At 43.4% G+C, this 24,686-nt stretch overlaps 1 protein-coding gene across 1 annotated transcript in view; it reads left to right on the top strand.

Annotated features, from left to right (window-relative positions):
• The window catches only part of MCM9 (minichromosome maintenance 9 homologous recombination repair factor), an 87,109-nt gene extending 81,531 nt beyond the window's left edge, over nt 1-5,578 (top strand). Inside the window, exon 13 of the mRNA XM_087444038.1 lies at nt 1,978-5,578. Within this exon, the coding sequence (XP_087300164.1) occupies nt 1,978-3,451 (1,474 nt within the window). The 3' untranslated portion in view covers nt 3,452-5,578. The remainder of the gene's footprint in view (nt 1-1,977) is intronic.
• The last annotated feature ends 19,108 nt before the right edge of the window (nt 5,579-24,686 follow it).

The following is a 24,686-nucleotide window of genomic DNA, read 5'->3' as shown; positions in this document are numbered from 1 at the left end:
ACTGACATGCTCGATTCAGGAAGGGAAGGAATGTGCAGCTCAAAATCAGTGTTATGTGATAGAAAAACAGCAATTGGACTTACCAATTCAAAATGACCCTCTTGGAAGGAAAGAAGGAAAAAAAAAAAAAAAAAGAGTAGGTGATGATCTAAAAGATAGGATTCTGCCTTAAAATATTCCCTTCTTCTGGTGTTTCTTTGTAATGCAGGGGCAAGTTGCAGTGTTGATACTCAAAGCAACAAAACCAGTGCCCTGCAAATGAAAGTAAATTACCTCCAAAACACAAAAAGCTAATCCTACCAAGTGAGAAAACCCCAGCAGCCTGTGGGTTTATCCCCCTAGGAAGGAGTTCTCTATTCCTGAAAGAGATCACACGTTAATAATAAAACTATTTGTGTTTTTATCATACTTTTATTCTGGAAAATGCTTTACTAGTGACAGCCTGCCTCAAATGGTGGCTATTCTACCCACCTCAAAACAGAGTGCTGCAAAGATGCTTTTAGGTAGGTGTAGTAAAACTATACATTTTATGTAGGGGAACATTTAATTCCCCAAGTCAGAATTAGACCAAGATACTAGAACTAAATTATTCTACACCTTAAAATTCCCCATCTTTTAGGACATTGTTAAGGAGCTTTAACAATTGTGAATGTCCCTGATCTCAATTTGATGCTGGAAGTATACTCGATAGTAGTAATTTTGAAAGCTATTTGATTTTTTTGGTTTGGTTGTGACTACAGTGAACATGAATTTTGCTGTATGATGTTTCCAAGTCTACTGTGAGTGAATATAACCCAATATTTTTGCAGTAATTTTTTGTGGGTCTTTTTTCCTGATTCTAAGAGGTAATACATGTTCTTTATAGAGTATTTTGAAAAGTAACAGTAATGAATTAATAAAAAACAAAAATCACATACAATCTTCTTTCCCAGAGAGATCTACCATTAATATTTTAATGTATTTAAAATATTTAAATTTAATGTATTTTCTCTTATTCCTTTTTTGTATGATTTCTCATGATTTTTAGAGTAATTTACTCATCTGCTTTTTGGTGTAGTTCCTTTTCAGATTTAGTGCGTGGGAAGCAGGGTCATATTGCCACTTACCTTGAAAAGGGGCTTCTAGGTTGTTAGGAAGAGCTTTCTAAAGGACTTCCTTTTGAGAAACTACAATCCCTGTTAGAAATTGGTCCTCTGGCATTATTTCAGTTTCCAATACGCCCAAAATTTGAAATTAATATCACTGATCAGATCCTTCATTCTGGGAGAGTCAGTAGGTTTCAACTCTGTATCACCTTTGATGGAGAGTAGCTGCCCAGAACACATGTTGAAACATGGCTGGGTTTTGCATGAAAGATGTCGCAATTGCCTGGGGTAGGTCTGCCGCGAATGTGAATGCCGGAGGGGACAGTGGGAGCCACCATACAGAGGAGTCAGTCTCTTACTCTTGAAGATGGTGACTTGTTAGATACACTAAAATTCAGTACCTCATTTAGGTAAAGAGATGTGAGAGATCATAATTTCTAGTTTTTCCCTTTGGTTCTGATCTGCAAACTGACTACCAAATAGCTAGAGCCACTTTCCTGCTCAGCAGTCAGCCACTGTGCACATAGCTACCAGGCTGTCTTGTAGTTGAACATTTAATATGAGAGATAAGACACATTTTATGCTGACCTTCAAACAATCTTAAATGAATTAGACTTTCAGAGAGATCTAAAAATGTAACAAACCTGCTACTTCATTTTATTTATTTTACTACAGTTTTAGACTAAATTAGAATGATTATCAGAGCACTTAAATTATATACTCATGAAAGGATAGTTTCCTCTTGCTGCTCTAAGGGCCTGTGTTTGGTATTAACTTGGAATTATGCGGGACATAAACCTTTAGAGGGTGCCTCAGAGACTAAAGAAATGAGAAGGTTACAGCAAGTTCTCTTCCCTTCAATACATGTTTTCCTTATGTATCTCTGCTGCAGGTTACAGAACCAGACTGCGCACCAATCCCAGCCACGAGCAGTGGAGACAGAGACTGCTCTAGCATCCTCAAGAAATGATCCAGGGGGAGAACCCAGGTTCAGAACATCCCCACAGCAGGAAATGCATTGTGATGTGCATACCCCCTGTACGGGAGGCAGTCTCCCAGGAAGCCCACTTCTCTGTCCCCCGTCCCATCTGGGGCCTAATAGATCAGCAAGAAGAAAGCATTCAGCTGAGCACAAAAATAGCAGAGATGACAGTTTGGACTGGTTTGACTCCATGGCAACTCATCAGACTGAACCTAAAAACACTATTCCTGTGTCTCCCAGTCCCAAAACAACCAGGGAAAAAATGGCTTTAAAAATCTCCAACAACAAATCTCAGGGTAAGGAAAAGAGTGAGCCAGGCCAAGGGAGCAAATTGGAAACTGAACCCCTTCCAGCACCAGGAGAGACAGAAGCTCCATTGAGGGCAGACAACGTTGAGGGTGAAAAGGCAAAAAAGGCAGCGCTGGTTTCTGAAGCAGCAGCGTCTGCTGATGAAGCAGATTCAGTACTGACTCATCACGTCCCCAGGAAGCTGCACAGGCAGCGCAAGGCAAGGGCCCAGGCCCTGTGCAGAAACCCCTCCAGGGCACCTACACGGCCCGCAAGCCCTTCGCGTCCTCAGTCCGTTGCTGTCCATAGCCCAGGAAGAACGCTGGAAACTCCCAAAAGAAAGAGACAGAAGTCCCTTGCTCAAGTGGAAGAACCTGAACTTGAAAGTGTTGAGAGTCCGGGTCCCCCACTGGCCAAACTGGCAAAATTTACTTTCAAACAGAAGTCAAAACTGACCCACTCCCCTGAGGACCACAACCGTGTGTCTCCTGGCACAGCTCAGCTAGCAGTTCAGAGTCCTCAAATTGCCCAACTCAAAACAAGAAGAGGAGCAGCTCAGCCTACGAAGGGTCCAGAAAAGTTGGCTTCCACCTCAGGAAACAGAAGCTCAGATCAGCTGCAGGGTAAGACAAAGGAGGTATCACAGCAGCCACCAGAGAAAGACGGATCAGGAGAGAAGAGGGAATGTGCCCCTGAAAAGAGAGTTCCTCAACCTGAATTAGGGCTTGGGAACGAGACTGGGCGTTTTCCTCTTAGTTGTGAGAGAGACAAAAAGGAAGAGGTTTTGTGCAATAATAGAAGCAGCAAGGTTCATGCTTGCACGTTAGCCAGATTGGCAGACTTCTCCTTTACTTCCTCCTCTGAATCCAAATCAGAATCCCCTCCTCCTCCTGGAAGAAAGAACTGGACTGAGCGAGGCCCGAGCCCCACTCCTACAACCACAGCTACACTGCTCGGCAGGAGAAGGAAAACATTTCAGCTGGCGGGGTCCACTGAAAGATTGTGTCTTCCCCAAAACTCTCTCTTCACTTTACCAGAACTAGAGGATGACACATTAGATTTTGATTGGGATGAAGAAATGAGAAAAAAGCCGTAATCATGAAAAGCTTTCTGGTCAAATTTTATCCTCCCCAACTCAACACAGCGCCTCCCTGACATCATCGTGGTGTTTATGTATGTCCAGAACCCTCGGCCATATTGAGTGCCATTCTGAATATCGGCTTCTCCATCAGGTTTATAATTTCAGGTTTATCTTCATGACTTGGAAAGTTGTATAATCAGTGTAGGACAGTGTGACAGCAACACCTGAGTCGAGTTAATTGACATGGTGCTTAAGTTTGCAAACAGAGTACCTGTATTCCCGAAGACGTTTCGGTTTGGTTTGGTTTGGCTTTTTTTAAAGGGGAGGGTCTTCCCGAGGTCCCGTCCTTCATCCACGCAGGGGCAGATGCCAGGAAGGTGGTGCTCATAAAGCTAACACGGCAGGTGAACTCTTTTCCTATTTTTTTCCTGTGTTTTCTTTTTCATCCAAAATGTGCTGAGTATGGTGAATATTTATTATGATTTGCCAAAATTATGTGATTTTTCTAAAATTTTTTTGTGTTTATTCTCAAGTGTCAGATTAAATGTGACTATTGTTTTTTTTTCCTGGAAAGGCGTTCTCACTATTTCATGGTGAGATTCCTAAAGATCTGGCAACTGATCAAATAGTAGCTTTCTGAAGTTTTGCCCTTTTGAGTTTTCCTTTCTTTCTTGAGCCAACATTTTGTGCTTCAAATTCTTTTTCTCTTTTGGGGACCTCCCTTCAACACTTAAGTCCTGTGGTTGGAAGGAGAGAGTGTGCAGTAGTCTCAGTCATGTATCATGGCATCCACCCGGGTGGTTAATATGGAAACGTGATTCCTACTAAGTTATGGTTCATTTGTCTTTAAAACCAAGCAAATAACTGTGTTTGGGAGGAAGAGATGACTCAAGCTTCGTCTTTCTTAAGTCCTTTTAAAATCTCTTCTTTCTTTGGATTCTAGCAGGGGCTGTTAGGATTCCATAATTACAGACTTTTTCTTCTAAAGTATGAATTTGTAAAATAATAATTTCATTTTCTTTCATTGTCTGAGGGACTTTTAGACATGAAGAATACTCAAAACTATGTGTACTTTGTTTAATGATCACTTCATTAAATTCATATAGAGAAAAAAACAATTTCTTGAGGATTTAAACATTAATTCCCAAATTAAATTTTCTAATTAAATTTTCTGAAAAATTGCAAACTATGAGTACAAATTTAGTATAGATGAGTCTTTTGAAATCCACAAACACCGTACACATCTGATAAAAGATATACATAAGCAAGGATTGTAAAATTTATTGTTGCACGTTTACTTAAACATCACACATCAAGAGTATGGTTTAATTTAGGTAATTTCATTATTTCTGTACTTAGTAACTTCCCAGTGTAGAATGATTCTTAAAGTGATATATTCCTAATCTTTCAATGTTAGTACTTTCCTGGGTCTCAGTATTCTTACTAGAACTAAAGGGAAGGAAAGAATCTGGGTTATTGACCAGCTGATTCTTGGTGTGAACATGATCTTATTGTGTAGACAAGGGTAATTCAGACCTGAGCCACAGTGTTGAGATGACTGGGTTTTTTTGGTAAACTTTTAAGTCCCTTTCTTATGAACTTTTGTCTTTGAAACTTGGTATCTTTTGCCATAAAGATATGTTAAGCTTTGCCTGTACCTAACCTATTGGCTTGTCATTAAGGCATTTTGATCCGTTCTGTTTTTATCATTTAAAATGGTTGTATTCCTTGTTGGGAATCTTGATTCTAGAGCTTTCATTTCTTAGTAACGAGAGATTTAGTTTATGTAGTTAACTTGTCTCTTCAGGACATTGAGTAATTCATATTTTAAATTGCAGCATTGAATTGTCTCTCTTCCTTAGTTATTGTGTATGACCACCTGTGCTACCTTCTACCTGGTTATTATTTGTACTCATCATACATCCTATTATTTGTGCTAATAAATCCACCCTATTTTTAATCTTAGTACCTTCTGCCAAGATCATTTGGTCAAGTAACAAGTTCCATGTGTATATTCTTCAATGCTTACCCAGATAGGAATAACTATATATGTAAATATTATGAACAGACATAATTATTAGAAGAAATAAAATACTCAATGTGAACACTCCCCTACTTATTAAAAAAATTAAACTTCTGTCAGAGCCTACTTTTGTGTTATGACTCCTTGCTGTGCTTGTATTTGATGCTCAGAGTCTCACAACTCAGTCAGTAGGAAGTGCCTTGATGTTGACACCAATGTACTTTTAGGACTCTGACATTTCTGAAAGCATTCACGCTATCTGAAAACAACTGCATCTTCGAGGCCCATTCTGATTTTTTTTCCTGCCCCAAGTCATAGAATCCGCTACCCCTAAGGCACTCTACTTCCTTGAGAGGCAACTAGTATTAGAGACCGAACTCGGGATCTCAGGGTTGATGGGGGTCAGCAATGGGCAAAAGTACTACCACTGCTATTGATTCCCTTGTCATAGTTTCAGGGCTGGGAAATGTTTTCTGTCCTGAGGTCACCCTTATCCTACTGCGTCCTACTTTTCTTACAGTGTGTAATTTCATGATGACCAAGACTTTCCCTATTTGGTCTTTAATGTGTGTACCAAGAAAGCACATAGAGGGGAAGTTTCAGAAATCACATTTCTGGTCAATAAAGGAAAGCGTAAAAAATACCTTTCATTCTGAAGCAACATGTCAGAACATTTTTATGTCAGGCCAGTGGACTTCTTGAAAACATTTTAATACTGTAGAATTATTTAAACACAATAAATGCTATACCTAATTTTGTTGGTGAGAGGACCAAACCGGAATTTTAATTCTAAGGATATAAAAGAATTGAGTTTTCTGACACTGTGAAAGATATACTCTTCAGTGTGTATGTGGTATCCTAAAATTTATAATAAGGATTTTATTGTTGTAATTTTTAGTGTTTCTTAAAAATACAGACAAAACAAACATATTCTGATATCTTTAACTCTTTGGATTAATTCAACCAAACTTGAAACTTTTTCTGAAGGTTTACCAAAACTTTAATAATAGAGATCTATTCTTGGTTGACAAATTTTAATGCTAACAAACCTGCATATTCTTTATGTGTATATTGTACTTGATTTCTATGCCTTCTCCAAATGCTAAACCTGCCCAGCTGGTGGAATTACTGGAAGACCAATTCTAGAGAAAAATCTCAGGTCAACCACAGAGGATCCGTAGAGCTCGCTTTTAGCCAGTCCACAACATTTGAGAGTTCAGAACCAACCCACCCTGAAAGTCCAGGCCATCTGGGACCAGGTTAGCCTTTCAGATGCAGCTGATCAAACAGCCTAGTTCCAAATCTAACCACCTCACAGTGTGGAAGGCCAGGCCAGTGCATGTTGCTCAGTGTTGAGAATAACGTCTTCCATGTCTGCTTTCTGTATTGTTAACATTCAAGAAAGATTTAAAAAGGCTGGCTCGCAAGAGGGGTTTTGCTGTCTGTGTCCCATCTTGGAGGTGGTGTAGCCCCTGGGTATATGGGGAGCCGTTACCCACACACATCCCCTCCACTGTCACTCAGAGGATGTACACAGGAAGCTGGGGTAACCGCTCTCTATGACACATTCTTCTGTTCTTATATCAGTTCCACTGTCTTCCCTCTTAAAGGCTTAAAAATGCATCTAAAGATAATATTTGTAAAAGTGAACTTGACGGAAATGTTAAATTTGGGTTTACTAAATTGTTGATGTGTCTATGTAAACACTCTGATGCAAGATATAGACCAAGAAGGCAATGGATATACACGGCTGGGCCTGATCTCATCAAGAGGTAGGGTGTAAGTTATTTATTTTGTGAACACAAATGGTTTTTAAGCCACTCTTCTTCTTGGAACCTTAAGCCTTGACCAAGTTGGACCACCAGAAAGCAAGCATTTGTACTGAGTGCATTTTTATGTGGGGACAAACTTGGTTTAAGTTAAGGCTTTCCTAATAAACCAAGCCAGTGTTGGAATATTCCTAATATTTCTGATCTAACTCTTTCAGGGCCCACTGATAACATAAAGAAGACCAGGTAGCACAGCAAAATTGGGAATCAGGAGAATTCGGTTCTAGAACCGACTGATCCTAAGCCAGCAGTGTGACCTCGCTGTCTTCAATGATCTCGTCCATAAGAGCAGAGGATTAGGCGTTTCTGAGACAGGCGTTGTTGAGTCACGAAAAAGGAAAACCTTGGAGGCTAGCTGAAACACAAGTGGGTTTGCTGTAAGGATACAGCAGGGAGTCTCGTTAAGGACAGGAAACAAAGTCTACCCAGGCTATATGGCCCTAGAACTGGAAAGTTCTCTCAGCCTCTCCTGGGCCCTCCAGTTCCCCCGGTGCTGCCTCTCTCGGTGAGTGTGTCCCGTTTACTGCCCCCTCCGCAGCCCTGCCTTCTCTGCTCACTCGGGGCTTCTCCGCTCCAGGCACCTTGTAGTTCTTGATCTGCTTTGGGACCTGGCTCCTGCTGTGCCTTTCTCTGACCTTCCTAGGTGATGCACCCCCCTTCATCCTACTGATTCAGGCTGTGTTCACCTTGGTTCAAGAGGAAGTGGGTGGTGACGGGGCAAGTGGCCACCTGGTGCACACACAGCAGCCAGAGCTGTGGGTGGAGACAGAGTCTCCAAGAGGGTGGGCTGGGAGGTGGTTATTGGCAGGTCTACCACACTTCCGTCTTCACAGGGATTTGGTTACAGCTTCCAAAATTCTACAACCTTGATTGTTTCTAGTACAGTTACCAAGTTGAGAGAGCATGCCTCTAAAGGCCCTGGGATCATCTTTCTCAAGGGAGCCATGTGAATTCCCAACCTGACAGCAACTGGGTGTTTTTCAGAGATCGTAAACCGCTTTGGGCAGGGTTGACAGGGCAGCTTATGCTGAAGGCTGCAGAGGGAGCTGTTGATTGTGTCACTGGTTATCAAGCTTCCATTTCCCGGTGCATAAACTGCTTGTCATAACTACATCATAACTTTTAGAAATACTTGAATAAAAATCAAAGTAGATGGAAAATATGAAGGATATTACTCTGAAATATACCGTAAGGAGTAATCTCTGCAGTTAATTTTAACCTTTTCCAGATTTTCAATGTTATAATTGCCAACAAAGCGGAGACTAGATCCACTGTGAGGAGAGGAAATACTCAAGTATCTTAGGCCTACTTTAATCCTTTTTAGAATTACAGAGAAATGATAGTCCAGAATAATTTTGAACTGATGAGTAATGCAATATTGATCTTTAATGATCTTTATCGTTGTTAGGAAATGAAACTGCATTTTAAGGAGGGGAACCCAAAGCTGGCTTGTGGGATCTAGCATATCAGAGACCTTGGTTTGCTGCCTTTGAGGGGACCTGATGTGAATGGGAAGCGATGCTGGTGTCTGGGCCACAATTAATCCCCGGAGAGACTCCGTGTCTGTATCCTTGCCCTTAAGAACTCGTAAAGGTGGAAAATGAAAGTATCTGTACACCATGACCCATCCTTCAATGGGAAAGTACCTACCAGACTCTGTCCAGTCGGTTTTCTTCCCAATATCGTTATGTGTTCATGAAGGTTGCAAAAGCAATGAAATATTAATTTCATTATAATTAGGTATATGGATATTATAATGCTTTTCTCCAAAAATGATAAGCTGAGTTTCAAAGAAACTTTGAGCCGAAATTAAGTTCACAGTAATTGAAACTTTTCTAAACTGATTTTAAGTACTTACACCAATGAAATTTTTTTTTTTTTTACGAGGAAGATCAGCCCTGAGATAACATCCGATGCCAAACCTCCTCTTTTTTTCTGAGGAAGATTGGCCCTGAGCTAACATCCGTGCCCATTTTCCTCTACTTTCTATGGGATGCCGCCACAGCATGGCTGGACAAAGCGGTGCGTCAGTGCACGCCCAGGATCCGAACCTGTGAACTCCGGGCAGCCGAAGCAGAGCGCGCGGACTTAACTGCTGCGCCACAGGCGGGCCCCTACCCCGATGAAATTTTAGTTACAACGTTAACAATAAGGTCGATCATCGTGATATTAGTACTTAGTTTTCAAAACATATTTAATCCATGACAACATTTGATTTTCACAACAGCTAGTAATATTCATAATTCAGGGTATACCCCATTTTACAAATGAGGAAAAAGCTCAAACGCTTAAGTGAATTTTTAAAAAACGTCTTTTACATACCTTATTTGAAAGAAGATTATGTTCTGGAACAAATACTTCTCAACTCCTTCCCTCACTTTTTATTGCTCCATTAAAAATAATATCTATTGATAAAGGGTAAAAGTTATCTACTTAGATTGCCTACTATGTGCTAGTTATTCTTTAAGCATTTTTCAAGTATTAACTCATTTAATCCTCCCAACAATCTATAATGTAGTATTATCCTCATTTTACAAATAAGGTAACTGTGGCTTAGAAATACTAAATAACTTGACCAAAGTTACTTTAATATATTAATTCACAAAATGAGAGAGAAAAGGATTACCTTCCAGAAACTCCTCACTTGGCCCTGCTCCTGGTCCACTGTGCATACGCGGACCTGCACCACGTGTCCTGCCTTGTCTCCAAGACCAGAGATGGACCAGCCGTGTTGCTGTCGAAGAAAGCCCTGCCCCTGTGTGCTAGATCCCATCCCCTCTTGCCCGCTGCAGCACAAGGTTCCAGCAATTCTCCCCTCACTCCTTTATCAGTTTACCCCTCCCTACCTTCCAGGCACCGTTTCCACCAGCATATAGACATCCTGGTATCTACCCCATCTTAAAAGAACAACAACAAAACAAAACAATAATAGAACAGCCCTCTACCCAACTTCCGTCTCTGTTTCTCTGTTCTAGCAAATTTTTTTTACAGAGCTGTCTATTCTCCAGTCTCCAGTTCCCGTCCGCTTTTCTGGCCACGTCAGGTAAGCTTTTGCCCTTACCACTGTGTTGAAGCTCTCTTGTCAAGGTCACTAATGACCTTCAGTGCTCATTCTCAGTCCTCTTCTTACTTGATTCAACACAGTTGATCACTCTCCCCTCCCTGAAATCCTTTAGATGTTGGCCTCCAGGATGCCACCTGCCTGTGGTTTTCCTTACTAACCTCTTCGGGCCGCCTCGGCTTTTCTGCTTCTTACCTGGTTTCTCCTCCTCTCTTGGACCTTTAATCGTTGAGTGACCCAGGGTTCTTTTCTATCTCCACCCTCTCCCTGTTACTCTCTCTGAGTCTTAGGACTGTCAAAACCCATCTATTAGTTGATGATTCCTTTCCTGAACCCCAGACTCTTATATCCAACTCCTGTTGGATATCTCTCTTTGGGTATCTAAAGGATATCTCAACACCACTGTATTCCAAATTATACTTGTGATTTCCGCCCCCCAAACTTGTTCCTTTCCCTTTACCGAGATTTATCCATCTTGGTAAATTAAATGGAGACTCCATCCTTCCAATTGTTTAGGCCAAAAACTTCAGAGTCATCCCTGACAATTTACTTTCTCTTCTACCTCACATCCTGTTAGCAAATCATGTGGAATGTCTATTTAATATATACCCAGAATCTGGCCACTCATCCCCACTGTTGTGCTCTCCCACTGGACCAAGCTGCTATTCTCTCTTGCCTTGTTATCCTCCTCGCCTCCCTACAGGCTGTTCTCAGCACAGTAATCAGAGTGATCCTGCTAATAAGTAAAGTCAGATCATGTTACTTCTTACCTCAAGTCCTCCAGTGGCTCCTCATCTCATTCTGGGTAAAAGCCAACGTCCTTATAATAATGATCTCAAAGGCCCTACACATCTGGCCGTCTGCTACCTCTTTGACACAGCACACCAACCTGACTGTACCTGTAATTCTCCAGACGTGACCCAGCCTCAGGGCCTTTTCACTTGCTGTTCCATCCATATGAAGTGCTCTTCTTCTGAAGGTGATCACTCCCTCACCTTCTTCAAGATTTTGCTCAACTGTCCCTTTCAGTGAAGGCTATGCTAACCCATTAGAAATTGCAGAACATGTCTCCCCTTACCCAATTTTTCCATAGCATTTTCATCATCCAATATCCTATAAAATTTACTCCTTTATTTTATTGTCTGTCACAGGAACTAACCAAGAGTGAGGGAAACCTAGAGTGAGTAGTAAAGGAGAGAGACCGTAAGTACCAGTTGCTGCCCCAGAGCAGCTGCTGTGGTGGGGGCTGTGGCTGGTACCACATCTGGCACAACCGCTGCCATTGCCGCCACGAGTTGATGGAGCTTGGGGCATTCTGCTGACTTCTTCCAGGATCTGTCTAGCTTTTGTAGAGGCCAGACTGATGAATTAAATGGAGGTTTGATGGGGATCACCACTCTGCTTCCTCTGGGTCTTTAAGGGTGGCACTAATTTCTGCTGTTCGCCCCGGGATGTTTGTAATTTGCAGTCTTGCCCAGAGGACGGATGTAGGGGCATCTTCAGAGGCTCTCACTTGTCCTTCCCCACTATGATAGCTTTAATTCAGAGGCCAAGGAACCAGCGTGGGCATATGGGTATTCTACTAACTTCCAAGTATTGTCTCTTTCAATTATACATTCAAGGACCGGGGACATAACCACTGGGTCAGTCCCTGGACCAACTAGAGCCACTGTGAAGTGGGCCTGGGCCAGGATTCCATTTATTACCTGGCCCCATGCATATCCACTTTACCAGGGGACCATGTTTTGTGTCATGCTGGGTATCATCGTGAACTCAGATTTTGTGTCCAATCTCAAAATGTTGGGCTATTTCCTTTCCCAAGTAAATATCTGTCAGTGCCTTTGGGGAAGGACTGGGGAAATTGTCATGTAGACCTGCCAAGGTGTTGCAGGGTACTTCTTCCTGAGGACCTCAGCTTTTCTTTAATCGGTGGGCTCTGAGTCCAAAAATTGGTTTGGGTCCAGAAGCTGGTCAAAAATTCTGACCTTTTATTGGCACAGCTGCCCTTAGCCTCCTCATAATCCTTTCTTTTGACTGTACAGATCAGTGCATCAGTCACCTGGAGGCCTCATTAAAATACAGATTGCTGGGCCCTACCCCTAGAGTTTCTAATTGGGGAGGTCTGAGCTGGGGCCTGATAATTGGTGTTTCTAACAATTTTCCAGGTGCTGCCAATGCTGCTGGTCGGGGGACCACACTTTGAGAACCACTAGTATAGACTGGTCTTGCCTCTAGGGACTCCAGCCATGTCCATAGCTCTCTGTGCCTCAGTCTCCCTGCCTGCTGCTCTGGCCTTGCTGCTCAGTGCGATATTTGCTCCCACATTGCTTCTGACAGATAAGCATTGTCATCTGGCCCCTAGCGTTCTGGGATTTTCTCTCTCCATATTGATCAATCATTGGATGTAGGCTGCCTCTGGGGAGAGGGCATGACCTTGGGCTAGGGCTCTGGAAGGCTGAGGCAATCTCTGAGTGGCGGGGATTCTGCTGTGAGCTGTCAGCTGTCAATGCTCTCAGCAGCGGGGAATAAGTGTGCATGTGTTTGAAGGGGAATGTGGGCGGTGTACTTCACACCCTACCATGCATCTGCCAGCATCTGTCTCATGGCTGGGACTAGGTTGAGGGGAGTGAGATTTGCCTTGGGTACAAAGCTTAAGGGGATACCAAAAAATTAAATAATCAAGATAAATATTTTGGTGTAATATTTTTAAAAATCAAAATACAAAAAAAAAAAAATCCATGATGGGCAAATATCAACTTTTTAAATAAGGGCAGGGTCAGAGTTACTGATGTCTCCTTGTGCCTCAATCTCCAATACAGTTTAGGAGGGCACCGTCTGTCTTCTCTCACTAGAATGTAAGCTCCGTGAGGGCAGGCAGTTTGTCTGTTTCACTCGCCGACATAGCCCCAAGATTTAGAAGAGTACCTGGCACCTGGTAGATGCTCAGTAAACATTTGTTGAATGAGACATTTAAGACATTTGAGGGAAGAAAGACCATTTATCTACATTTCCCCCATTTCTCTCTCTCTTTTCTTTTTCCAGTATTCCTCCGTGAATGTTGACTGTACACTAGAGGCATCCTTTACCATGGAACCAGGAGACTTCGAGGGAGCTGTGCGGACTTAGGAAACGCACCTGACAAAAACAGGATGTATTCTATTACAAAGGTCGATTTTGAGGTGTATGTGCTTAAAAATATTTTCTTAACTGATTTCATCATCAGATTTAAGGGATATATGCAGTGTATGTCATTGTACTAACCACAGCTGTTAGTCATCAGCTCGTATAATTATGAGAAACAGTCTGGAGAACTGCTCTGTTGATCCTAAAAAATCGCCCTGCCCCACAAATGTCCATAGATTTAGAATCGCAGACCAAAACTGGAACAGAAGACCCTGATGCAGAGCGGAGAGTGTAAGGGTCAGTGGGCTGCTCACCTCCCCTGCTTTCTGTCTCGGTGAGACTGACGAGAATCCCCAGGGGAGCTCGAAGAGTGATGTCAGTACATGGAGGGACCACTTTCTGGGTGTGGGCTAGATGGCAGCGTCTTTGCAGGTGATGCTGGAAGAGGATGTGGCCAGAGCTGCCAGGCACTGACGTGAGTAAGCCCCCTCCTTACTGGAGGGCCTGTTGTCACCACACCCTACCCTTTTTTGCACCCGCAACCAATTCTAACGTTTTTTGTAGCCAGTAAAGAGAACTTGCAAGTCTCTGGGTCAGATAAGAATCTCAGTGGGTTAAAGGCAGCTCCCTTTCACTATAGAAAAATGACATTGTTTGTGTCCTGCCAAGGCTAGAGTCCAGAAGGAATCCCAAGCATCAGATCTCCAATGTCATTTCAAAACAAAACACAAACCTGCGGAGTAAAAAATAGTTTGACCTGAGAAATCGCAGAAGCAGGTGAACCAAGACTGGTTGTCTTGCCTCCCTCTATGGAGTGAGAGCCATGTATGAAGACGGCAGTGGTGTTGATGGGGTCCTGCCTCGTGATGTGTACGGACTGCCGTCCTCCCAGCTGAGAGAGATCTGAGGAGAGTGGATGATTGTGAAGGCATGGGGGGATGAAGGAACTGACCGATATCGAGCACCTTCTCTGTGTAAGGCATCATATTAGATGGTTTATATCTGTGTGTCTACACATATCAGAGATATATATAGGAGACAGATAGATGGATAGACAGATATTTAGTTCTTGATACCAAACCTCTTAATCTCAAGTTCATGTGCCCGATGCCCGGCAAGCCAAACACTGAGACATCGGTGCTTGGAGATGAGAAGGGTTTATTCGAATTGGCCAAAACGAGTAGGTGGGAGCCTGGGTTCACTCAAAGCCACTTCCCCTAGAACAGAAAGCAGGAGGGTTTTATAGAGTTAAGGGGCTTGGCAGGAGGGGCTTCAGGGAAACAAAAGGGCTTATTGCCCGATAAGCCTCTGGGCAATCTGACTTCTGGGCTTCAACAGCTGCTGAGTGCCAGCCATCCATCTGGTGATTGGCCATCTGGCCATCCAGTGATTGCAACCTCCCCGAAGGCATTCTCTTTCTCCTGCAAAACAGGCTGACAAATCCTCAAGACCCCTGAGTCACCCCTCAAGTTAAACAGGAAAAATAGAAATTGGTTTAATATCTACAGTGCCCCTCAGGTACCCGGCTTCATTCACACAGCAGTTCTGTAAGAAAGGTATCATTAACCCTGTTTACAGATGAAAACATGATCAGAGGGGCTGATTTTTCAAAGTCACACAGCTAACAAATGGCTTCTGGTAGAGGAGGAACTGTTTGATTCCAAAGCCAGTGCTCCGTCAACTCTATCAGGAGAGCTCCCAAAAGAAATGTGACTGCGTCAGGGCAAGGCCAAAGTCATAAGGGTCTTGGCTCATCTCCCATTCAGTCATGGTGTGCTTCCAGAAAGAAAAGTGTGAGGCAGCCCTCTCCTGATGGTCACGAAGCCAGGCCAACACTGCCGGGCTGAGGGCCGGTCTCCTTTTCTCTACTAGCAGACCTCAGCAGCTGCTCCGTGGTCCAAAGCAGGGCACTCCTCAATGCCTTGGCGTCTCAGTTCAGCACCTAAGAAAGTGCAGTAATCCCGCGGGGCGGCTGCACCGCACCAGGCGGGCCCATCACGTTGTGTGGGGCTCTAGGCACCGTCCACATGGAACCCACTGAGGATGCTGCCCCTGAGGATGGCGGGGTGCAGGCCTGCCCAAGTTCCCTTTTTTTTTTTTTATAATTTTATTTATTTATTTATTTATTTTTTCCCCCAAAGCCCCAGTAGATAGTTGTATGTCATAGTTGCACATCCTTCTAGTTGCTGTATGTGGGACGCGGCCTCAGCATGGCCGGAGAAGCGGTACGGCGGTGCGCACCCGGGATCCGAACCTGGGCCTCCAGCAGCGGAGCGTGCGCACTTAACCACCAAGCCACGGGGCCGGCCCCAAGTTCCCTTTTTATTTTTCACCAAATGTGTGCAAATACTTTTTTCATGGAGAATTTTTCCTCAGTAAAAAGTTTCCAGTTGCTGGACCCTAGATAACCCCCTCCTGAAGGGGTTTTTGTTTATTTGTTTCCTGTGCTCACTTGTCTTCTAACAAGTGAATAGTCCACCGTGGAAAGGAATCTAGGTCAACCCATCCTTTCTGCTGCTCACACCACTAGGGGGCATGAAGTGACTCTGATAGAGGAACTAAAAAGGCTGGAATGCGTAAATTGACCAGCAAAAGCTGGAATCTTGCCTGCATTCAACTCGCATGATGAAAACATTTCTGCCAAAACCAGTCTCATTTGGCCAGCTTAGGAGTGAGCCAGGAGACCGGCGAGGGCGCCCAGGAGGCATGCCATCTGATCATCATGGAAAAACTGCTCCATCTTCTGAAGACTTTGCAAATGCCCACCTAAACAGCCGGCTGCCACAGGGTTTTGAACCCTCTGAGCCATGAGGTCAGAATCCACTTTACAGAAGCCTATAATCTAAAAGAATATACACGTAATAATGTGACTCGTTTTGTAGGTGGGGGGCGGGGAGCAGTCAGATTCCAATTCTGCAAGGTCCTCAGAGAGATTTTGTTAATCAGAAGCTTAAAAATATTCCCAGAATCTCACACAAGCAATAGCCAGCATTATTTTTTCCTGAGATATAATTGACATGTAACATTGTGTAAGTTTAAGGTGTACAGTGTGTTGATTTGATACATTTATATATTGCAGTATGATTACCACTGTGGCACTAACTGACACCTCCATCACGTCACATAATTATCATTTCTTTTTTGTGGTGAGAACAGTTAAGATCTACTCTCTTAGCAACTTTCAAGTATATAATATAGTATTATTAACTATAATCACCATGCTGTGCATTCGATCTCCAAAACTTACTCACCTTCTAACTGCAAGTTTGTACCATTTGACCAACATCTCCCCAATTCCCCACCCCCCAGCCCCTGGTAACCACCACTCTACTCTCTGTTTCTGCGAGTTCAGCTTTTTTAGATTCCACAAGATGTGATAGCATTACATTTTTTGTCTTTCTCTGTCTGGCTTATCTCACTTAGCATAATGCCCTCAAGATCCATCCATGTTGTTGCAAGTGGCAGAGTGTTCTTTCTTGTGGCTGAATACTATTCCACATCTATACACAACATCTTCTTTATCCATGACTCTGTTGACAGACAGATTGTCTTGGCTATTGTGAACAATGCTGCAATGGACATGGGGGTGCAGATATCTCTTCAAGATTCTGTTTTCATTTCCTTTGGGTAAATACCCAGAGGTGGGATAGCTGGATCATGTGATAGTTCTATTTTTAAGTTTTTGAGGAACTTCCATACAATGGCTGCACCAATTTACATTTCCACCAACAGTGCACAAGGGTTCCCTTTTCTCCACGTTGTCACCAACACTGGTCACTTCTTGTCTTTCTGATAACAGCCATTCTAACAGGTGTGAGGTGCTATCTCATTGCGGTTTTGGTTTGCATTTCCCTGATGATTAGTGATGTGAGCATCTTTTCGTGTACCCTTTGGCCATTTGGATGTCTTCTTTGGAAAATGTCTACTTAGGTCCTCTACTCATTTTTTAAAAGGATTGTTTGGTTTTTGCTATTGAATCGTATGAGTTCTTTACATATTTTGGATATTAACCTTTTATCAGATATATGATTTGCAAAGATTTTCTCCCATTCCATAGGTTGCCATTCATTTTGGTGACTGTTTCCTTTGCTGCACAGAAGCTTTTTAGTTTGATGTAGTCCCACTTGTCTATTTTTGCTTCTGTTGCCTTTGCTTTTGGTGTCAAATCCAAAAAATTATTGCCAAGGCTGTTGTCAAGGAGCTTACCCCCTATGTTTTCTTCTAGGAGTTTTACAGAAGGTGTGGGTTTGGCATTCAGGGTGTTGGGGGCCCCCGTGGACCGTTGGTGGATCCTCTGGTGAGTTTTTCTCAGCAGCTCATGAGCGGGCTTCCTGCTAGAGTCTAGAACAGTCAGCAGGAACCGTGTCCCTTTACTGCCTTCTGATATTCTGATCTGCTCCTTTCCTGATCTCCTCCCTCTGCCTAGTCATGGAGCTCTCTTTTACTGCTCTGGATGCTGTGGGAGAGACATGGGTTTCTTTAGCAGCGTCCTGCACAGCTAGGGTAGCTGGGTGCTCACTCACCACTCTCCTTGTCCCCCATGGGAGGGATTCCTGGCCTCCTCTTTCTCTAAGCTGGGCCACCTTGAGGGGAGGGGTCGTGCTGGCAAAGTCCCTCTTGCCCACTCCAATACATCCAAACTCGTATTTTTTTTTTTCCCAACAGAGTGCTGGAATTTGGTCTTCTGCAAAGGCTCTCTCGTCCGTGGGTATCTGCCCAAGTTAGCATTTTCTAGGTGTTCCTGGGCTGCAGCTGAGAGCGGTTGGAGCCGGTTCATAGGCTCCTGCCGGCTCCACAGCCCAGAGCAGGGTCACCTAGTACCCAATTCACAGAGGGGCGAGACCCTCCCAGGTCCCTTGGCGTATGATTCTAATCCCACAACTCTTGCAGAGGCACTTTTGTTCATGGATAGATGCCAGATTTTAGATGTTAAAGAGGAACAAAAATGAGGAACGTCTTGTGCTGCCATGATGCTGATGTCACTCATCCCAGTAGCCTGCATATTGGCGATCCATATTATAGCATCCGTACAGGTGTGATGATAGAGAGAACATGGGATTGGGTGCTGGACAGAGCAGCTACTCAGTAGCTTTATGACTGCCAGAAGTACTTAATCTGATCATCAACAAAATGGCCCAATATCTCCTTTGTAGGATTGTTCAACACCAACAAGTATTTATCCAGGACCTACTGTGTGCCAGGCACTGTGCTAGGCCCTGGGGATACAATAAATGATAAGACAGACATAGTTGGTCCCTGCCTCTTGTACATGACATTCTAGTGAGGATCATGCCAACAGTAAGGACATCTCTAATGTGCTGGCACAGTGCCTGCCATGTCACGGACACTTAACACATGTTAGTTCCTTTCTCCCATCCTTTACCTCCTTGTTTTGTTCTCCTCAAAAATATGGATTGTAGGGCCAGGTCAAGATTCCCTTGGCAAAGCCAAGTTTAACTTGAGTTTCTGGAAACACTATTACAGGAGATTCATTCATACTTTATTTTTTATCTGCCTTTACTTAGCACTCACTGTTTGCCAGGCTGTGCCAAGTCTGAGGGATCTATAATGGATACTTGTCATTCTTCTAGCCACCCTTATCTGAATCACCTTCCTTATTTGAGGAATTCCGTCACCTTCTCTGACCAGGTTGAAACATCAGCTACCTACCTTCCCGGTGTCTCTTGCATTCAGTGTATGGGCATGTGGAGGCTTAGCCAATCAGATGCACACATCCCAGTGCGATTTGGGAGCCAGAGAGGCCAGGAAGTAGGGAGGGTGGATAATCCACCGGGGTGGAGGACTGTGACAGATGCTGCACTACCTCTAGGTTCCAGGGACAGCTGGCGGTGCCAGTGGGAAGGCAGTGCTTTCTGGGTGTCAGGTGGCCAGGTTTGGTGGTGTGATTTTTAATGTGGCCCTGGCTGCTTTTAGTTTGCTTTTTTCACACCTGTTTTCAAGCCCAACTTTCTGATCTTCCCACTGGTTCAGTGAGCTACTCAATTCCTTTTAGCAAAATCCTTGTGTAACTTCAATGAACACAGATAGGTTTTATTTCTTGCAGCTAAGAACCCTGATTGACACAGGAAGAAAAACTATTATGACTCTGACCCCTGTCCCTTAGGAGCTCGGCACACAGATGATTTCGATATAGTCCGTATAATGGAGGAAAGACAGGACACTTTTGGAGCATCTACTGTGCTGGACAGTGAGATTCAGTAATGAACATGCAAGGAACTCAATCTACTGGGAGAGTCAGATACATCAACAGATAATCGTATAGCAATGTCACAAAAACAGTGCCAGAGACGTGTGCGGGGAGTGACGGAAGCACTGAGGAGGAACACAACCCAGCTAAGGTGAGGCGGGGATGCTAATGCAAGAAGGCTTTGGACAGGGGGATGTGATGTGTGAGCCAAGTCCTAAAAGAGGAGAACAGTAAGTCAAACAAAGGTGGAGGAGCCTAGAGGAAAAGAAGGCATCCTCTGTGCAAGGGCGAATGCCCAGAGGAGAGACACAGCATAGTGCCTGTGGAATTATACAGTCTAGTGTTGCGACAACCACTGTGGTCCTGGTGGGAATAAGAAAGTCGTCATGGGCCAAGAGGGAGAAGTGTGGTTTGACTGCAGGACTTGAATGCAAAGGTACGAGTTGGGAATAGCTGCCTGTGAGAATGGGAGATGGTGTGGACCAGGAATAAGGAAAAAGATTCAGTGGTGCAGGGGGCCCAGGAGAGGCTGGAGACCATGATATTTTAGTGAAACTGCCTACATGGTTATCGGATTTTCTCCAGAAATACTTAGCTACCAGTGCATAGCAGTAGAGAACAACATTGGTCCAGAGTTAGGGTTTTGTTGTGAAAATGAAGGCAGGCATCTGAATTTGCAGCCCCTGATCTTGGACCAGGTTTGCTCAGATAAAACTAGGCACACAATTCAGACCTGCTTTGGGTTCAGATGCGGGAGAAGATGTAGGACTGGGGTGAGGAGGGTGGCAGGGTGTAGTCTTGACTGTAGTCTGCCAAAATGGCCCCAATCCATTTCATGCTCTAGCGCAAGGGTCATTATATGTTTTGAGTATAAAAGAAAATTGTGAATATAAAAGAAAGTTAAAAAATAATCACCTCAATCCACTACACCATGAGGATCAAGATGTTCTTCACATTTTTATAATATGTTGACACACATCGTTCATTTCCCCTATGAGAAAAAATATGTAAGCATTCTTTAAGCATTTTAAGGGAAAAGCTTGAAATAATTATAGCAAATACATATAGAGGGCTTTCTATGTATAAAGTACTTATTTAATCTTCATAAAAGCCCCCTGGGGTAGGCATCATTATTAACCCATTTTACAGATGAAGGAATTAAAGGGCAGAGAACTGAAGTGACTTGCCCAAGGTCACATAGGTGGCAAGTGAGAAAGCTGAGATCTGAACCCAGGTGGTCTGGCTCCGGAGCTGGTTCCCTTAACCATACGCTCTACTGCCTCTCCGTGGAAATGTCACCCTTTCTCCACTGTTACGGGCTGAGTCGTGTCCCCTCAAAAATTCATATATTGAAGGCCTAACCCCCAGTACCTCAGAATGTGACTGTCTTTGGAGAAAGGGTCCCTAAAGAGGTGATTATGTTAAAATGAGGCTGTTAGGGCCCCTAATCCAGTCTAACTGGTGTCCTCATAAGAAGAGGACATTTGGACACAGACGCGTACAGAGGGAAGAGAATGTGAGGATACAGGGAGAGATGGCTTTCTTCAAGCCAAGGAGAGAGGCCTCAGAAGAAACCAACCCTGTCAACACCGTGATCTCAGACTTCTAGCCTCTAGAACTTCAAGAAAATAAATTTCTGTTGTTTTAGCCTCCCTCTGTGGTATTTTGTTACAGCAGCCCTAGAAAACTAATACCCTCCTAGACCATCAGTTAAGAAGGAGCAGGAGAAGGAGGAGGCAAAAAAGAAATTAATGTTTTAAGTGAATTCCTCTCCTCACTTCAAATACAAAATATGTGCATCTCATTAGATAAGTGAAGCTTAATTGGATCATATTTTAAAAGAAATAGTCTGGGATTCAGTTTTATAATGGGAGTGAAATAAAGTGGGAATAGTCTCCATTTATATTCAAGTCGGATCCTAGACAAGAAAAGCAGCTTAATTAAGGCCAAAGTGTGTTTGTTAATTAGCTGTCATCCTCTCCAGTGACCTACCAGGGGCTGCCATAAACCGTTAGAGAGCATGGATTTATTGACGGAAAGATGAGGTAAGCTGAGCATTAAGTGCACTGTTTGCTTAGAGGGCGGCAGCACCTTCATTAATAATGAATGCTGTCTTTCCTCATGTCTTCTGAGTTTCCCACTGATACCGGCATTGTTGGTGTGAAACATGAGGCCTTCCAGCGATTATAGGCAATTGAGAGATCCTTAGAAAGTGCGATAGTATATTCCAGGGGAAAAAGAATTTACAGCATACTGATTTTTCCTCAATGAGTTTTTTTCCTCTAACTTATTTTTTCTCAAATGAATTTCCACCCACGTGTGTTTAGTACTGACGGCCTGCAGGGCGGTGTGGTACTGGCTCTGCAGGTGTCATTGTGTTCTGGATTCTAGAAGTCCTCACAGCCTGAGACCTGAGGAGGTCTGTGTTCTGACTGTTCAAGGGAAATAAATTAGAGAGGGTTCCAGTCACAGGTCTGAATCATTTTAAGATCGAAAAGCCTTGTCTGTAGATTTGAAAAAATTCAAACTCTGACTGGCTTATCGCATTTTCAGTTCCTGTTCCCTGCTTTATAGAGTTGTGTGTTTCATGTTTGAGAAAGTTTAAAATCAGGCAGTTTAATTCAATGTTTCATTTTTACAGAAATTATCGTCTCATTTTTCTCTACCTCCGAGAACTTGGGTTCTCCTGTTACCAACTTATTTCTTTCTAGCATTGAAGGGCATCGACATTTGTGTAGACTAATACAGGGTTGACATGTTGGACGTCCCTAGAAAACTTCATCCCGGGTCAGGGAAATGGTACCAAGAGCATTTTTTTTTCTCAAGGGCACTGACCTTTGAAAGTAAGATCAGTTGAAGTACTTGCATGCGAAAGCTACTTGATTGAGAGTTGGCGGGAGGAGGAATTTTATTAATTCTTAGAGACAATATGTAGTGGTTGGCACTCAATCCAACTTTGAATAAATGAAGAGGAAGAAAAGGAAAAGAAAGGTTGGGAAAAAGAGGCAAAAACAGAGGAGACAGAAATAGACAAATAGAAAGAGACAGATGGTTTAAAAGAGAAGTGACGCAGAGACAAAAGCAGTGGAAGAGGTACCCAGGCCCGGAGACATACAGGCAGAAATACCTATATTAGGAAGAAATGTGCAGAATCCTAGTGGGGTCATGTACCCCAACTTTCATGACATCCCACACCTCGTCTTTAAGATACTATTACTTTAAAAACTGTGTCGCATTTTTCACACCAAAACAAAAACAAAAAGCCCAAATTAAAAACAAACAAAAAATAAACCTTGTTCCACAAGCCAAAATAAAATAATGCTGAAGGCCAAATCTGATTGGGCTGGGGATTTCTCACTTCTACATTTTTGCCACATGCGAGTGTGTGTTTTTGAGTAATGAGAGGATCTACTGTTCTGCCAATCAAACCACCGGATGGCTTGGCAAAGCCAGGCAGAGTGAGGACACTTGCAGTGGTGGTGATTTACATCAGCCAAAACGAAGGTCAGCAGCTGGCCGGGCTGACAGGGCTGCAAACTGGTTGGTTTGATTGTATGTAGAAGTAGCCAGAGGCTGTTGGTAAACAGATTCAAACCTGCACTCATTCTTGATCTTCTCTTCTTCCCTTTTAGGAACCTTCCTTGGGTGTGCCCTCGCGGGCCACGCTTCTCCCCTCCCTTGGTCTCGTTGTGGTTCTCTCCATTATGCTCCCTCACTGTTCAGGAGGCCACGGCTACCAGGCCTGAACAGAATGGAACAGTTGAGAAAGAAGAAACATCCCACCAGGAGGAGGAGGATTTTCACATTTCTTGCCATTCACTGGGCCTTCTTGCTTAGCCTCAGGGATTTGAATCAATCCAGTTATTCCCATGTGCCAATATTTTTCATTTCTCTACCACTCGGAACCATCTCTCTATTTCTCTTATATTCTCTGGTCTTTTGCATCTCTGCCTCTCCAAATGGCTTCTTAACTATATAATTTTTGCCTACTCAACTCTGCTGATAGTTCAAACTAACAGCGAGCTATTGAACTCTGATATATTTTAGAGTGTATTTACCCTGGGCATTATCCTGAAGGCAACAATGAATAAGAATTCCGCTGGGAAAATGCAGTGGTATTGCCAACTGGTAGTGAGGGTGAATTTGTAAACACACTCTTGTTTTCAAATCTTCCATGCCCCAAGGCATTCCCAGGGCTGAGGAGTTTGGTGAATTCTGGGAAGATAGAGGAGTTTGAAAATGTACGAGTTGGTAGCTCATTTAGTGGGTGTTCCTCCACCTGCTCGCAGACCACAGGGAATTTCACAGCCAGTACATATGTGGCGGCAGGTGCCAGGCGACTGAAAATGAAAGTGAATTGTAGATTTTTCTATCTTTTCATTCAGCTTCTTTTCAAATGCTCTTCCCCTTTCAAGAATCATCCAAATGCCTTTCCTTTAAAGTTAACACCGAAAGGAATTGAAGTCTCATTTCCTGGAAGTACAGGGCTGGACGGCAGCCATCCCTCAAATGAGCCCCCATGGAGAAGACGTGGAGACGTGAGCTCCCAACTCAGGTTTCCGGAGGATGCGTATTAACCCCCTGGACTGGGAGCTGAGGTCATGGATTACTTTCTCATTGCTGTCAAGGGTCAGTTCGACTTATACTTCCTGTCTTAGATCATGCATGACTCAGTCCTTCCTAGTCCGTTTCCTCACACGCGGATTTCTAATCAGCTGTGAAAAAATACCATCAATATCGCTACATTCAAGAAGAGGGTCTAATGGGAAAAGGGCTGAGGAAGTGCTGTGGATTGGCAATAAGAGGCGTCAAATAAAATAGGGCAGTAAATCAGGAAATAAGTGTACTCATTTGAGGAAAGGAAGTTAAGCAGATTGGCCAACATGACCACTAAAATGTTTCGTGTTTTCCTCTGATTTCGTTTGCATAATTGAGGTGGCATGAGGTTGTGGTGAGAGGAGCGTGAGCTTTTTTTTTCATTATTGAATAAATTTGACATGTAACAT

This window comes from Ceratotherium simum, chromosome 19, assembly GCF_057802395.1.
Source record: "Ceratotherium simum simum isolate JZ-2026a chromosome 19, ASM5780239v1, whole genome shotgun sequence".
Classification (NCBI taxonomy): Eukaryota; Metazoa; Chordata; class Mammalia; order Perissodactyla; family Rhinocerotidae; genus Ceratotherium; species Ceratotherium simum.
The sequence above is the reverse complement of the archived record's forward strand: the minus strand, read 5'-3'. Positions and strand labels throughout refer to the sequence as shown.